The 15422-nt window shown below is 52.8% G+C and overlaps 5 protein-coding genes and 1 pseudogene across 5 annotated transcripts, besides 17 other annotated features; 2 read left to right on the forward strand and 4 right to left on the reverse strand.

Annotated features, from left to right (window-relative positions):
• Window positions 1-85: part of a sequence feature (areas not merged during assembly with more than two copies in the genome that could not be assigned to a particular haplotype) that runs on past the window's edge.
• Window positions 86-2089: a sequence feature (haploid, Esmeraldo-like haplotype).
• On the reverse strand, window positions 637-2262 carry Tc00.1047053510279.90 (annotated as a pseudogene).
• Window positions 2090-3853: a sequence feature (heterozygous, Esmeraldo-like haplotype).
• Window positions 3447-3487: a microsatellite.
• Window positions 3854-4268: a sequence feature (haploid, Esmeraldo-like haplotype).
• On the reverse strand, window positions 4047-5267 carry Tc00.1047053510279.100 (uncharacterized protein; the record flags this gene model as incomplete). The annotated part of the gene is made up of 1 exon (XM_815984.1): window positions 4047-5267. The coding sequence occupies one exon, from the start codon at window positions 5265-5267 to the stop codon at window positions 4047-4049; it is 1221 nt and encodes a 406-aa protein (XP_821077.1).
• Window positions 4269-9385: a sequence feature (areas not merged during assembly with more than two copies in the genome that could not be assigned to a particular haplotype).
• Window positions 5487-5508: a microsatellite.
• On the reverse strand, window positions 6853-9675 carry Tc00.1047053510279.110 (trans-sialidase, putative; the record flags this gene model as incomplete). Its single annotated transcript, XM_815985.1, has 1 exon — window positions 6853-9675. One exon carries the CDS (start codon window positions 9673-9675, stop codon window positions 6853-6855), a length of 2823 nt encoding a protein of 940 aa, XP_821078.1.
• Window positions 9386-9389: a sequence feature (haploid, Esmeraldo-like haplotype).
• Window positions 9390-10155: a sequence feature (heterozygous, Esmeraldo-like haplotype).
• Window positions 10156-10194: a sequence feature (areas not merged during assembly with more than two copies in the genome that could not be assigned to a particular haplotype).
• Window positions 10195-11052: a sequence feature (heterozygous, non-Esmeraldo-like haplotype).
• Window positions 10423-10462: a microsatellite.
• On the reverse strand, window positions 10988-12010 carry Tc00.1047053510279.120 (mucin-associated surface protein (MASP), putative; the record flags this gene model as incomplete). The annotated part of the gene is made up of 1 exon (XM_815986.1): window positions 10988-12010. One exon carries the CDS (start codon window positions 12008-12010, stop codon window positions 10988-10990), a length of 1023 nt encoding a protein of 340 aa, XP_821079.1.
• Window positions 11053-13066: a sequence feature (areas not merged during assembly with more than two copies in the genome that could not be assigned to a particular haplotype).
• Window positions 11649-11736: a sequence feature (CT-rich).
• On the forward strand, window positions 12959-13582 carry Tc00.1047053510279.130 (mucin TcMUCII, putative; the record flags this gene model as incomplete). Its single annotated transcript, XM_815987.1, has 1 exon — window positions 12959-13582. One exon carries the CDS (start codon window positions 12959-12961, stop codon window positions 13580-13582), a length of 624 nt encoding a protein of 207 aa, XP_821080.1.
• Window positions 13067-14222: a sequence feature (haploid, Esmeraldo-like haplotype).
• Window positions 13333-13407: a microsatellite.
• Window positions 14007-15086, forward strand: Tc00.1047053510279.140 (mucin-associated surface protein (MASP), putative; the record flags this gene model as incomplete). The annotated part of the gene is made up of 1 exon (XM_815988.1): window positions 14007-15086. The coding sequence occupies one exon, from the start codon at window positions 14007-14009 to the stop codon at window positions 15084-15086; it is 1080 nt and encodes a 359-aa protein (XP_821081.1).
• Window positions 14223-15422: part of a sequence feature (heterozygous, Esmeraldo-like haplotype) that runs on past the window's edge.

Consider the following 15422-nt stretch of genomic DNA (forward strand, 5'->3'; position numbering starts at 1 on the left):
GGGTGACAGCAAAGCACCCGCATGCACAACACATCACAGACATCATCACAAGCAGAAGTAACAGCAGCGCTGGTGGCTGCGGGGTGACGTGGATCAACTGACGCATGGCACGCGTATAGAAAACCTGGTGGCCCGACAAGAATACAAGAGGGTGACACTTTTGAAACAATGAAACAATATGAGAATATAAGAAGAGAAGATTAAAGTGTCCGCTGTCACAGCATGCCGCCGTTCAAAAAGTAAAATGGGTGCTCTCAACCACAAAACAATGAAAAACAAAACAAGAAGCCGAAGCGTGGGACGACCAGCGCACACACTCTCATTGCTCCCGTAAAGCAAAACACACACACAGGGAGAGAGAGAGGGAGGTCGCCCACTCAATGCAATGAAAACAAAACAGAAACAGTTACGGTGCTCCGCCCATGCAGCCAGGCAGGACGGCAGCAGTGCGTGTCGTGCAAAAGAGAGCACCAACGGGCCTGCATGGGTGTGCATGCATATATACAATGGGCACATTATGTGTGTGCTTCGTGGGGTGAGGTGAGGGCGAGAGTCCATGCAAGGGGACACACACACAGAGAAAGAGAGAAGGACGAGTGTGTGTGTGGGCGGTGCACGGCTCTCTCTCACTCACTCTCACGCGGCCACCACCGCAGCCGCAGCCGCACACGCAACAACAAGAAGAAGCAAAAGAGGGGAGGTGGTGTGGGAAACCGCGGTGCTGCCGTCACTGTCGCCTTTCTTCGCCGTGTCACCCGTTGTGGCGTTTGTGGTTGGCGCTGTTGTGGATCCTGCATTCTGAGAGACTGTATCATATTTGTTGGTTGATGTAGCCTCACGATCGGAAGTACTTCCGGGTTGTCTGGCGCCTTCAGTGGAGGGTTGGCTCGGATGATTGGTGGGCAGAGTTTCTTCCGTGCCAATGTCAGTCCCCACAGCTGTAGTTGCTGCGGTACTGCTGTCGGTGTCGTCATGGGTCCCCGTATCATTTCTACCAACAGCGTTTTCATCGGTCGTCAATTTTTTGTCATTTTCTGTGGGTTTTTCATGTTTTTGGCCTCGTTTTGTTACTGCCGCTTCTGGGGATTCAGTATCGTTGCGAGACTTCGCCTTCTCCTTGTCTGCCTCAGTTGTGACAGCAGTAACATCAGCAATTGGAGTAGCGGATTGCGATGGTGAGTTGTTTCTTCCATTTGATGTACTCTGCGTAGAAACCGAAGGGACTCCTTTTTCCAGGTGCTCTGTTGCACCGGCGGTGAGGCGCTCCTGTTGCAATTCCTGTGACCTTACGGTTGATAGTGACCTTTGCGTTACTTATCCCCCTAGAGGTGAGGCAAGCGGTGGTACTTTTTTTTCCCGTTCAAACTGCACTTGTTGTTGCTGTTGCGCTTGAGGTTGTTCATGTTCTTTTTCATCTTTTTCATCAACCTCTTTTTCCTTGGTACCTTTTTCTTTCTCTTCCGGAGTTTTTCCTGCGGGTGCGGGTTCTGCTTCTTCTTCTTCTGGCCTTTGTGGCGTTATTGGTTGTACTCGTGTGATGTCTCCTCCTGCTGAATCCTCCGGTTTAATTGTTTCATTTGTTATTTGTGCTGACGGCGGCTCTTGTGACGTTGGTGCTTGCCCTGGTTGTGTTGCTGCAGGTGGCGGTGGTGGTAATATTTTTGTGACGGATGTGTCAGGGGAATGACCTTCCGTCGCCCTGCGGCCCTGAACTTCCTCATTTTTACTTTTATCCTCACCATTCAACAAATCGGCTGCTTTATCCTTTTTATTAATGGTCTCTTGATCTCCCTCGAGGTTTGACGTCTTCAGTGCGTCCATGTTGGACCCTGGGGACAATGTTGCATCTGACTGCCCACCTGTTCCTGATGAATTATTCTTGTGAGGCGTCGAAACACCACCCTCAAAGGGAGTAGAGGATAAAAAAGTATCACCAGGAGGAGAGGAATCCGAAGGGGAACCGCCACCAGCACCCAACTTTCCATTTAAACTCAAATGAGGCCCTTTTGTAGAAGAGCCTTCTTCTTCTCTGTTATCGGCTTGTAAGGCAGCGATGGGCAACGCTGACCGCAAAGGCAGCGTCGGCGTGGTTTTATGACAACCGCTCGCCAAATACGATGTTTTCCCTTCGAACACTCCAGAAGTCACACAACCTCCCCCTGCGTTGTTCTCGATGTCTCTCGCATGAATCCCGCCAGCACCGCTCCACAGCACGCAGAGGGCACACACCAGCAGCACACGGCCAGTCATCATCATCGCCATCACTCCTCTCACTTGCGTGCAGCCTTCAGCACAAACTAACACCCCGTCAGCGCAGAGTGAAAGCAAAAGAGGAGAGACAAGTCGCACAGCCACACACCGTCCCATTCAGCAATGAGAGTCACGCGCCACCACCACAAATAGGTGAGCGCGGTTCAACAACAATCAAAACAGAAAAGAAGCGCTCCTCGCCGTGCACCGTTCCTCACACTCCCACAGTCACTATTACTGTTACTCCCTCTCCTCAGGCTTTCACAGGCACGCCACGCTCACTTCAACACGCGCCCCTCCCAGCACAGGCAGTCCGTCAAGCGCTCCCGCTGCGCCGCAACGTCCGCCACCTCCTCCCTCAGTCCAGCAGCTCCGTGTACTCCACGTCCCTCACAATCGCCGGCATGCCCCGGCCGCCACAACACACACAGCGCCACAATGTCGTGCCGCCTCTCCTCTCCAATCATGAGCGCAACACCCAACGCGTACTGGCGCACGTGCTCCATGCGCTGCAACCACACGCGGATCAGGTTGGCCGTCATGCACCGCATCTTGTTGTCCTCGTTGTGCTTGGAGCAGACCCTCACATCCTCTCAATCCACGGCATGGGCGCTGCAAGAGACTGCTGACAGGAGCAATGTGTGTGGAAGATCCGAATGTGCGGAAACAACGGCCACCATCACACATCTCCACTCCGTCCACCCTCCCACACAAAAGGACGGTGTCATGGAGAGGAGAAACCCAACAGACATACGAGGGCACGAAAAAGCAACGCCATCCACGTCGCACCGCAGTAAAGTGCCATGCGCACAGCACACACGCACGGCGGCAACGAGAGGGACGGGAAGGATACAAGTAAATACCGCAGTCCTTCAATTTTCTCTTCTCCGACGGATTGGCACCCACACTCACAGTGAGGCACGGCGCACACCATCCGCTCCCTCCGAGTGCACTCAGCAGGCCGGCGCCCAGTCACCCTCGTGCCATCGCAATGGGAACACAAAAAATCATCGTCGCGGACCATCGATGCTCCTAGCGGGAAGAAAAGCAAATGGAGGCATGTCAACAGCACGGCCAGCAGAGGGACACTCAACGGGAAACAGAGACACACAGTGACATTGAGCACAGCACAAACAGAAACAAGCCGCAGGAAATTACCAAAAAAAAAAAAAAAGTGAGAGTCCGGCATGACTCCCAAAATAAAAATAAAAAAGGGAAATTAAAATAATAATAAAAAAACCTGCACTATTCCACCAGCCCACACAACATCCCTCACACTTCATTGCGGCATCCCGCCTGTTCCTCCGCTCCTCCTTTCGTGCAGTCCGTGGGACGCACAGCAGTGACGCCAGCACCGCGTGTGGGCAACAAAAAACAGAACAAAGAGGAAAAAACTTGTCACCCATGACAGTGTGCAGCGACCAAACATTAAATAAATAAGGGTTGCTTATCATTCCAGGAGAACAACGAAAAACAACAGCAAAATGCAAATAATGAAATAAAACACGCAGGGAACGCGGCAAATGTTCTCCGTGAGGAGTCGCAATTCCACACTCTTTGGCTCAAAAGACCGCCACAACCCCACACAATCCCAGAAGAAGCAACAACTCACAATACATGCACACACGCACAGTGCTGTCAACAATTAACTCTCGCAGTGTCAATTTCGCGTCGTAGAGCAGGGCAAAGCAGTCGTCGGGACTCACGCCGCTCCCGGAATACTGCGCGGTGAATTCTCGTAATTGTGGTTTTCGTGTCCAGAGGCATTGCGTTCACTCAATCCGCCCGCATCACCCTCAGCAACAAATCCACTGCCCGCAACGCCATTTTCGGAGGAAAGGAGATTTGTGCCGAGTGGCGTTGCGCTCACTCACCTCGTACGTGTTATCCGCAGCAACGTGTTCCCTGCCGCCATAAGTGACAGACATGATCCCGGATGCATTCGACGCCACTAATATTCTCGGACCGTTGGCAAAGGAAGGCCTCTTCGTGGATGCATTCGGGACCATCATTTCGCTCGGATTGGTGGCAAACTCAGGCCTCGTCTCGGACGTGTTGGTCGCCGTGTTGGATGCGGGACTCTGGACGACGGTGTTGGGTCCGTCAGCCGCCGCAGACTGTCGCCAATCCTCGTTTTGACGTGACGGCTCAGCATTCACTTGCGGCGCAGTTGTCCCACCAGGTTTTGTGTCATCCCTCCCTTCACGGGGTGGCGGCAACTGACAGATGCCCGTCTGGTCAGCATCGCCGCTCCGTGCAGGCGGATGGATGGTTCCATCGGGGGAAAATTGACGCCACCACAATTCATAAGGGCCGGCGTATTTATGTGTCGTCACATTCATCGTGAAGGCAACGGTGGCCCCTTCCTCTTCCGTTGCACAGCTGGCAGCACAGTTGCTACATGTGTGCACTGCATTGGCCACATGGCACACAGCACCCAGCTCACCATTCCTGCTATGCATGCGCACATCAAAGCCACTGAAAGTATAATTCTCACAGTCAGCCTCAGCACCGGCAGCAGAACACTTCTTCCACGCCCACACACACGCACATAGAAACACGCGATAGCTCGGGCTGCCGTCACTCGGAGCACACGGCACATCCACCGGCACAACCACCGCATCCGCATCACCAGATACATGTCCAGCACTCCCAGCTGCCGTCACACATACAGAATTGCAGCAGTAGCACGAGAGCGCAGGGACCAACACGGCGCACACCACACGGAGCCGCACCGTCACCATCGTCACCATCGCAGTCATCGTCACCCGCAGTGGAGTCGCTGGAGTCAGTGAGCTGATCCGTGAGCCAGAAGGAAAAGGAATGGAACATGAGGGAGAGGGACGGAGTGCAGCGGATACAGCGAGAGAGAGCAGACAACATGAGGAGAGGGCAGCAGGCCCAGCCGCACAGTTCACACACCACGAGACGGCACCCACGCAAGGAAGGCACACAACGCCAGCAGACACCCACCATGCAGGAGGAGAAGACATCCACCACCATCTCCCCCAGCTCATCGCTACAGCCCCACGGAAATGGCAAAAACCCGCGGCCACCACACAACGCACACGGAGTGAGCACCCACCACACCAGCCACACGCGCAAGCGAACCCTCATCCATCCATGACGCGGCACCAAAATTCCAGCCATCCCGCCCTCAATGGGAAACGGAGCCCAACTCAACGCAGTCACACGCGGTGCACCACACCCGCAGGAAAAGAGACTCGGGGTGCGCACTCCCTCTCCCTCTCCCTCTCCTCATGGCCACGGAAGAAGACAACAGCCGCCACACGCAACTGCCAGCATGCACTACAAAAGGAGCATTCAAATCCACTGCAATGTGCATCTTGTGTGTGTGTGGTTGTGTGTGCCTGCGGAAACACAAAGCAAAGAAGTAGAAAAGAGGGAGCAGAGTATGTGGAGAGACGCACAACAAAAAACTGTACAGCAGAGACGCATGGCGGAAGCAACAAGAAGAAGACCGCTCAAACTCATGACTGCACTGCAGCCCAAGCAGTGGCAATCCACACAAGATTTATTTAAAAAAAAAGAAAACGTTCCCCTTCGTCTTATATAAACCCCATCACACAAAATAATTATAAATGAAAAAGATATCGTCCATTACTGTTCCACACAAATTTAAAAATCGCCTGGCTGCCGTGTCGCCACACCAAACTGTCTGCATATATTTTGCCCGGAAAAGAAAATTAAAAAGATGGTTGCGTGTGTTTCAACCGTCTGACCCTCCATGTGTCCGCACATCGTTTATATTTCATGGGGTCATCTGCGTGTTGGTGCTCCCCTCAGCCCTCTCATCGGCGTGCGAGTGCGGCCCGCAGAGCACAGTCACTCGTGTGTGTGGGGACTGAGAGAAGCACGCAGACATGACGGGAGTCGCGTCTCTCCATCGGGAGAGTGAGCGCAGCAAAAGAAAAAAAATCATCAGGAGGGAGAGAAATGCTGACAGGACTGCCAGCGCGTGAAATGCGCACGAAAAGCATAGAAAAAAGAAAAACACGGCGGCAGGGTGTGGCTGTGTGTGTGGCGCTGCGGGTGTCTGCCCGCCCTGGCCGCAAAGAAAACAAAACAAGAGGGAAAGAAATGTGTGCTCCGCCCCACAGGCCCTCGTCGCACGCCCACACGTCACGGCCCCCTCAGCGCGCCGTTCGTCGCGGCCCCTCCTCATGCGTGCAGCAGGCGAGGCGCACAGGGCCGTCGTCATGAGCGTGTCGATGGGTGTGCGAGTGGAGCAGTTGGGCGGGAAACACACGGCACCCCTCACAGGAGGAGTGCAGCAAGAAACAATTAAAAGAGGGAAGAGTAGAAAAGAAAAAACGTCCATAGTGATTGCCCCCAAAAGCAAAAAAGAGGGGTGGGGAATGGGAAATAAAAGAAATTTTAAAGAAAGAAAAGAATTTTGAAAAAAAGTAGCAAACAAAAAAATTAATTTAAAATACGGAAAAATAAAAACGCACAAAAAGGAAGTAAACAGGGAGAAAAGTAAATAAAAGTTATTTAGGAAAAGAAATTCATTGCCAGGTGTGTGTGTGTGTGTCGGTGGTGGGGAGGTCGCAAGTGTCCCACGCGGCAGCCAGTCACTCCTCACAGAGCCGCAAACCCCCACAGTCCCAACAGAACGAACAGCGATGGCAGCAGTCCGCTCTCACGCATACTGCCGGCATCGCTGTTATGCCCCTGCGACACATTTCCGACGTTGCTGCTGAGTGCCGTAGTATTTACGTCCCCGTCCTGTGGCTGGACCTCTTCCTCCTGCCCATTTGCTTCTTCCGTTGGCTCCCCACTCTCACCAGAGCTCGCGCCCGCCTCAGGATTCAATGTGGGTCCATCTTGCCCCTCGCCCTCAGTGGTGGGAGTATTTGCATCTGCTGTGTCAGAGATACCCACAGGAATTTGCGGTGATCCATTTCCCTGCGTCGTGTCTCCACCCACTGTCCCCACCGCCGGGTTACCATTAGACGAGGAATCGACATTCACATTTTTATTTCCATCGTGAGATCCTCCCGACGGCAACTGCTCTGCAGATAGACTCCCCACTGAGTGAGTCGTCATAGTGGTCTTTGCAGAATTGGATGCACCACCACTACCCGCACCTTCATCTCCCTTCAACGGTTCATGTTTCAACGGCTGTTGCCCATGACGAGTGGTCTCGGACACGACTGCCAGCGTAGGTTTTGTGCCTACATCTGGTGAACGAGTATCTCGTGCCACATTTTTCAGATCTGTCAGCCTTTGAATAGAATGTTTGTTTGTGTTAATCGCAGTAATCCCTGCGTCATTCAACGGACGGTTGTACAACAGGACGCTCGTCACCGTCACAGACACGTCTTCTTCGATCCCTGTGCTCACTGCACTGTTTCCATCCCCTCCAATGTAGAAGTGGGAGATCTCTTTCGGTCCTGTATTTTCCAATTGACATTGCGCATCCTCACCCACACGCTTACCATCGACGTACGCGGAGAAATGGTTGCCGTTCCGTATCAAAATTACCACGTGGTCTTTCTTCGTTGTCTCCGGATCCCAATCGCGGCTGTGCTCCTTGTTCTGTCCGCCACCGCACAGAAACTGCCACTTCTTTTCATTGTCGTACGACAACTCCATAGGTTTTTTTTCTCCTTCACCGTCCAGCTTCACACCCAACAATGGAATATTACCCTCCTTCAGCTCACCATCGATAGACACCGTCGCCACAAGAGTGAATTTGTAGTTCGCAAAGTGGTACAGCTGATTCTCCCCTTGACTGCCAACGGGCCACTCCGCTCCTGCGCCACGCCCTTTGAACTTCACACCACTTTCTACCTGCTCCACCCTAACATTCTTATTTACTGTGGCGTTCACTCCAAGGTACTCGTCCCTCCATGTGTTATCAGAGAAGTTGCCGGACAAAAAGCCAACCAGCCCGTCCGTGATCTTAACATCAGCACTGCAGGCACTGTCAGTTGAGATATCCTTCTCAACACTCTCAGAGATGCACAGCTTGGAGACAATGTCGTCCACTTTCTTCCACTTCTTCAGCACCTCCTTCACCCGCTGCAGCTGCTCAGTCAGACGCGCAGAGACCATACCGAGTGATGCTGTGTCTTTATCACCGCCTTCCTTTTTCTCGTACAGTGCAATCAACTCCTCCTTCTCATTATTATCAGCACTTTTGTACAACAGAGAACTGGCGGCAGCGTCCTCATCTTCCTTCTCGGATACCGGCCCAATATCAACAATGTGCGTGTTGTCCGTCAGCCAAAGATGGAGTACACTCTTTTCCTCGTTATCTTTCTCAGCTTTCTTGGAATACACCGGCAGAGTAACGAGCATCACGTCCCTGTCCTCAACATTCGCTGTGATGAACCCGCACCTAACGATTTCAACCTTTTCACCCTTTTTGTTGCCCCACACGCGCGAGAGTGTCCCGAGTGCCTCCGTCCACGATTCCCCCTTGTCACCGGACTCGTACACCCTGCGGCGGCCACCATCACACGCAGTCATCATCATGAGTTTTTTGTCCTTCTCCCACTCCACGACGGAGGGAGCACTGCAGCCACCGGCAGACATCCCCTTCAACAGTTTCCAACTCGAATCCTCCGAAGTGTATATGAGCAGTGAGACAGTCTTTCCGTCATTTGATTCACCTTTCTCCTTCTTGCCCTCCACTGGGAACACAAGCATGTCGTCATTCATCTTAAGACCCGATCCACCGCCACTAAAAAGCTGCATCAAGGAATCCTGTTCGTCATCAGAGAGAGTGCCGGCCAGTCTCTGGTTCTCGTTCCATTGGATTTTTTTTTTACCTTCTGCAGCACTGACTTTCCCTTTAACCAGCAAAAGTCCCCAGTCACCTCCACCACTCTCCCGAGCATCAGCGGCATCTGTCCGGCTGTATTTTCCAACAAGCATGTAAATGTCATTTCCCTTCACAGCTGTTGTTGGTCGGCTCACATCTACTTTTTTATTGCTTGCGGTAGTGCCTTCCTCCAGAACTTGTGTGTCCTTTTTGGCATCATTCATTATTTCCTCCGGTGTGTTATCCTTTTTTTCGGTGAGAATTTGGGATGCAATGCCAGCAAAGCTGTCTTGACCCTGCTTGCACTGCGCCTCGGCAACGGCAAACACGTCACTCCCCACATTCAAAAGGCCGGGAACACCCAACGATTCCACAGTTACACCTTCACCCTCAGTGATGCCCTTCCATTCAAACTTTGGATCAGTCGACTTCTCCTCCGCGAGTGCAGCTTCGCAGGCGCAGCACATCATCACGACGAGAAGGAGCAGCACCGCAGAATAGAAGAGGTGCCGAGACATGTTGGACCTCTGCGGCTCACTCTCTCTTCCTTCCCTCCTCCTTCCGCTGGATCCGGTCACGCGGCGACGGTTGTGTGTGCGGGGTGCCTTCACTGCAGCAACACGTGAGAGCATATAAATATGTGTGCCTGTGGGCGGTATGTGTGCTGTTGTTCCTTTCAGTGCCTTCGAATTTCACAGTAGGGATTCGCGCTTGTTTTCCTTCTTCGTGTGTGATTGAGAGAGAAATAGAGAAAAAACATGCCAAGAAAAGAGGATGAAACAGTGAGCACCGCCACCCATCCACAGTGAGTGGCACCATCATCCCCGCCGCAGTCACTCCCAACAACAACAACTCACGCACAGAGACACACGGAACAGGAGATGGATGAACAGTGCACCGGGAACACACAGCGATGGTCACCACCACCAGCAGCTGCTGCAGTCACAGCGGGTACGTAGTTATTCTTCACGCGTCAGCACACACCGAGCAACGCCCGCACACAAAGTAACCGGCGAAATGCAAAAAAGCACAACCGCCCTTCACAGCACCCATGCGCTGCCGCCAGTCGTATTACTGTTGTCTCTTCCAGCGTACCCGCACATCACCCCACACAGCCTGAGAATCCTTCGTCGCCAAATCCACAACGGGAGAGACACGTCGGCAGGTACAGCTGTTGGAAGAACTCAATAAGCAATCGTCCCAGGCAATCTCAACAATGCACGAATCACTAGTTGTGCGCACTAGTACCACGCCCGCATCACTACACGGAGAGGCATTGCGGACTCACGACCTCCTAACTCGCAAAAGCAACCGCAGACAGAATCTTGTGAATGCGTATTCCCAGCGTTCATTCTTCTCCGCAGCGTGTGTGACATGGCGTGTGTGTGTGTGTGTGTGTGTATGTGCTTGTGTGTTTGTTAGCGCCTACACTTGCAGAGCAGCTGTGCAGCAAAAGAGAGTCCAAAGAAACCAACGGCAGAGAGAGGCAGATAGCACACACGCAAATTACTCATATCATCACACACAAACACACACACGCAGCCCGCAGAATGGGTGCTCTCAACCACAAAACAATAAAAAACAAAACAAAAAGCCGAAGCGTGGGACGACCAGCGCACACACTCTCATTGCTCCCGTAAAGCAAAACACACACACAGGGAGAGAGAGAGAGAGAGAGGTCGCCCACTCAATGCAATAAAAACAAAACAGAAACAGTTACGGTGCTCCGTCCATGCAGCCAGGCAGGACGGCAGCGGTGCGTGTCGTGCAAAAGAGAGCACCAACGGGCCTGCATGGGTGTGCATGCATATATACAATGGGCACATTATGTGTGTGCCTCGTGGGATGAGGTGAGGGCGAGAGTCCATGCAAGGGGACACACAGAGAGAGAGAGAGAAGGACGAGTGTGTGTGCGGGCGGTGCACGGCTCTCTCTCACTCACTCTCACGCGGCCACCACCGCAGCCGCAGCCGCACACGCAACAACAAGAAGAAGCAAAAGAGGGGAGGTGGTGTGGGAGACAGCGGTGCTGCCGTCACTGTCGCCAGTTGGAGCCGTACCATTTACAATAGCTGTGGTTTTTATTGGTGTTTCTTTTTTATTGTCATCTTTATTTCCATCTTCTTGTGCTGCTTCCGGTACTGCATCAACACGTGCTGTATTTTTATTGGAAATCTCCTCTTCAGTAGCCTCGTCAGGGCCATTACTGGCGGCAACACTTTTTGCTGATGAACGTGATGTTGGAGTTGATTCGGCATGGCTGTCAGATGTTCCATCCTGTTGTTTGTTCGTGGTGAGAGCACTGTCTTCTTTTATTGACTCACTCCCTGACTCCAGGCCGCTTTGAGCTTTCTGTACCTGTTGCACTGAAACGACATCTGCAGAGCCGGGGTCTTCATTTTTTACTTGTGGCGTTGCTGCTGGTGCTGATTCTGCTGCCGGCGGTTTGAGCACTTGTTCCTGTGTGGAGTCCTTATCCGAGCTGGGCAGTTCTTTCGCTCTTGCTTCATTTGAAGTTCCTGCTGAGTCTCCATTTATTGTCGGTGTTGATGTTTGTCCCGAAGGTGGAGGTGGTGGTGGTGGTGTAGGTTGTTTTTCGCGTGTCTCTCTTTCTTCCTCTCCCTCTTCTTCATCTTCGCCGTGTTCCGGACCCTCTTCTTTTTCCTTTTTCTTTTTCTCACCTTCTTGTTTTTGATCTAAATTTAGGTTATTAGGCAGCGGAATATCAACTCCATAACTCTGTGGCGTCTCTTCACCTCCTGTTGTTGTACCTGCTGATTCTTCTACTGAAGTCACCGGTGATTCATTTTTTCTTCCGGGCGGCAGAACCTCCGTATTCCTTTTCTGTTCATCTTCCTCCGTGACGGCATCCCCCTTTTCAGCAGCAGGAGAAGCCGCAGCAGCGCCGCACCACAGCACGCAGAGGGCACACACCAGCAGCACACGGCCAGTCATCATCATCGCCATCACTCCTGTCACTTGCGTGCAGCCTTCAGCACAAACTAACAACACGTCAACGCAGAGTGAAAGCAACAAGAGGAGAGAGAGACAAGTCAAACAGCCACGGAGCGTCCCATCCAGCAATGAGAGTCACGCACCACAACAACAACAATTAGGTGCACGCGGTTCAACAACAACCAAAACAAAATAAAAGAGGAGCGCTCCTCGCCCGTGCACCGTTCCTCACACTCCCACAGTCACTGTTACTGTTATTCCCTCCCCTCAGGCTTTCACAGGCACGCCACGCTCACTTCAACACGCGCCCCTCCCACCACAGGCAGTCCGTCAAGCGCTCCCGCTGCGCCGCGACGTCCGCCATCTCCTCCCTCAGTCAAACAGCTCCGTGTACTCCACGTCCCTCACAATCGCCGGCATGCCCCGGCCGCGCAAAGCACACAGCATCACAATGTCGTGCCGCCTCTCCTCTCCAAACATGAGCGCAACGCCCAACGCGTACTGGCGCACGTGCTCCATGCGCTGCAACCACACGCGGATCAGGTTGGCCGTCATGCACCGCATCTTGTTGTCCTCGTTGTGCTTGGAGCAGACCCTCACATCCTCTCAATCCACGGCATGGGTGCTGCAAGAAGTACGGCGCAGCGAACGTGTGCTTGTCCGTGTGGCTGAACTTGCGCCTCAACGCGTCCAGCCCGAACAGGCTCGGTTTCTTCTTCTTCCATATGTGTGTTGTTGTTGGTGTTGCGGCAGGGCTGTGTGTGTGTGTGCTTGTTGCCGTGGATTGGAGTGTGTGTCGTGCGTGGTGTGCGGCGTACGGTGCATGCCTGGCTGCTGCCCTCTCCTTATGTGGTGTGCTCTCTGTGTGTGTGTGTCTGCCGCACCTCTCGTCTCCCCTGTTGCTCTCCATGTCCCTCACTGTGCAGATCAGCTCCACACCACTGAACGACCACACTCACGATGATGACGTGCCGTCTGCTGTGCGCCCTGTTGGTGCTCGCCCTGTGCTGCTGCCCGTCCGTGTGCATGACAGCGACTGATGACGTGAAAGAAAATGGCTCCGGTGAACTGCCCACACCAGAGGGAAAACGTCCGGGGACCACTTCTTTAAATCCAAGTGCTCCCACGGTACTGAAACCGGGTACTTCGAACGGTAAGGAAGAAACACAAGGTACGGTATCCGGTGGGGCGTCAAACAATCAAGGTGCCTCAGGTGCGCCCGGTCAGTCACAGCTACAAAGTCCTAGCGTTCCGCTACAGCCACCTACTGCACCAACCGTTGCGTCAGGTGCACAAAGTGGGCCGATTGTACCCGAAAAAGAACAGGAAAAGGAGACGACTGCATCAACGACCATGACGACCAAAACCACAAAGGCACCAACCACAACTACGACTACGACTACGACCACCGCCGCGCCAGAGGCACCAAGTGATGCGGTCAACAGTGCAGAGGCACCAACTACGACGACCACCCGCGCACCGTCACGTCTCCGCGAAATGGACGGCAGCCTTAGCAGCTCTGCGTGGGTGTGTGCTCCGCTGCTGCTCGCCGTATCCGCGCTGGCGTGCACCGCTGTGGGCTAAAAGGGAGCATGGGCTGTGCGTGCCAGCACTCAGCCACGGGGACATGTGTGCGTCTACTGTGGTTCGATGTATAAAGTAAGAGCAATTATGATGATCGTTTTTGCTTTGTTTGCTTCCGCTGCCCTGCTGTGTGCTCCGCGATGCTTCCCACATCCACCACGTTGAACGCGTCTCAGACACACTCATATGCATGCGCAGCAGGGCCTTGGGTGTGGTTTTTTGTTTTTAATAAATTCTGATTTGCATGGCGGTGCACTTTTTCTTGCCCTTACTGATTCCCTTTGTCATATGTTGTGTGTGCGTTGCTGGGCTGCTGCCTTTTGTCACTGTGCGTGGCTGTGTGACTTGTCTCTCAACATTTGCTTTTTCTCTGTGTTGACGGGAGTTAGTTTGTGCTGAAGGCTGAACGCAAGTGACAGGAGTGATGGCGATGATGATGACTGGCCGTGTGCTGCTGGTGTGTGCCCTCTGCGTGCTGTGGTGCGGTGCCGACGGTTTGGCTGAGGAGGGGTCAGGTACAACTCCGCCTGGTGCTTCTTCGAGTGACGGTGAACGATTGCAGGAAACACCACCAGTTGTGCCGGGAGTTTCAAAAAACTCAGTCTTAAAAGCACCTGAGGCTAAAGACAAAAAAGGAGAACTAGATAAAGAAATACTTTTGAAGGAAGAAGAAGCAGGTTCTGATGAAGAGGATCAGGATGAAGATGAGGATGAAGGAATAACTCCATCAGGAGAAGAAGAAATTCCACCACCACCACCAGGAGGAGGAGGAGGACAATCACAAGCCGCTGATGAAAAACTGGAAAATGTAAATGAAAGTGGACCGAAACCTGAAAATCAACGCCAAGTCGAAAGTGGAACACAAAACCTGTCAGAAAAAGAAACAGTTGGTGCTGGTGAAGCGGCAGTAACCAAACAAAAAGAAGGAAGTGGACCACAGCCGCAAGATAACCCACATCCAGTCCAAGAAGAGGATACAAAAAGTGGAGAAGGACATGAACTGACGCAGGAAAAAGAACAACAAACAAATGTTGAAGACATGCCACCACGTAATTCTGCAGGAGATCATTCTTCGGGAGAACACAACGGCAGTGATGGTTCTAATGAAAAAGAAAAAGAAGGGGAGGAAGGTGTTGAGGGTCATGAAAGACATCGGGCTCAGGAGAGAGAAGAGGCTGCACATGTCTCAGGTGCCCCGAAAGTAAACTCCACTGATATTCAGCAGGAAGTCCAACGCACACATGCAGGAGAAACTCCGACAGGAATCAAACAAAGAGCTGGGGAAGAAAAGGATGATGAAACAGAAGAGGAACGAGAGAAACAAAATCAAGAGGATCCTCCAGGCAAAGAACAAGAAACCATAACTGGTGCAAACGCTACTAATCAAATAAACACAACACCTGGCGACAGTGACGGCAGCACCGCGGTCTCCCACACCACCTCCCCTCTTTTGCTTCTTCTTGTTGTTGCGTGTGCGGCTGCTGCTGCGGTGGTGACCGCGTGAGAGTGAGTGAGAGAGAGCCGTGCACCGCCCGCACACACACACTCGTCCTTCACTCTCTGTGTGTGTGTCCCCTTGCATGGACTCTCGCCCTCACCTCACCCCACGAAGCACACACATAATGTGCCCATTGTATATATGCATGCACACCCATGCAGGCCCGTTGGTGCTCTCTTTTGCAGCACACGCACCGCTGCCGTCCTGCCTGGCTGCATGGGCGGAGCACCGTAACTGTTTCTGTTTTGTTTTGTTTCCATTGCATTGAGTGGGCGACCTCTCTCTCTCTCTCTCCCTGTGTGTGTGTTTTGCTTTACGGGAGCAATGAGAGTGTGTGCGCTG

This window comes from Trypanosoma cruzi, genomic scaffold (genome assembly GCF_000209065.1).
Source record: "Trypanosoma cruzi strain CL Brener 1047053516699 genomic scaffold, whole genome shotgun sequence".
Taxonomy (NCBI): Eukaryota; Euglenozoa; class Kinetoplastea; order Trypanosomatida; family Trypanosomatidae; genus Trypanosoma; species Trypanosoma cruzi.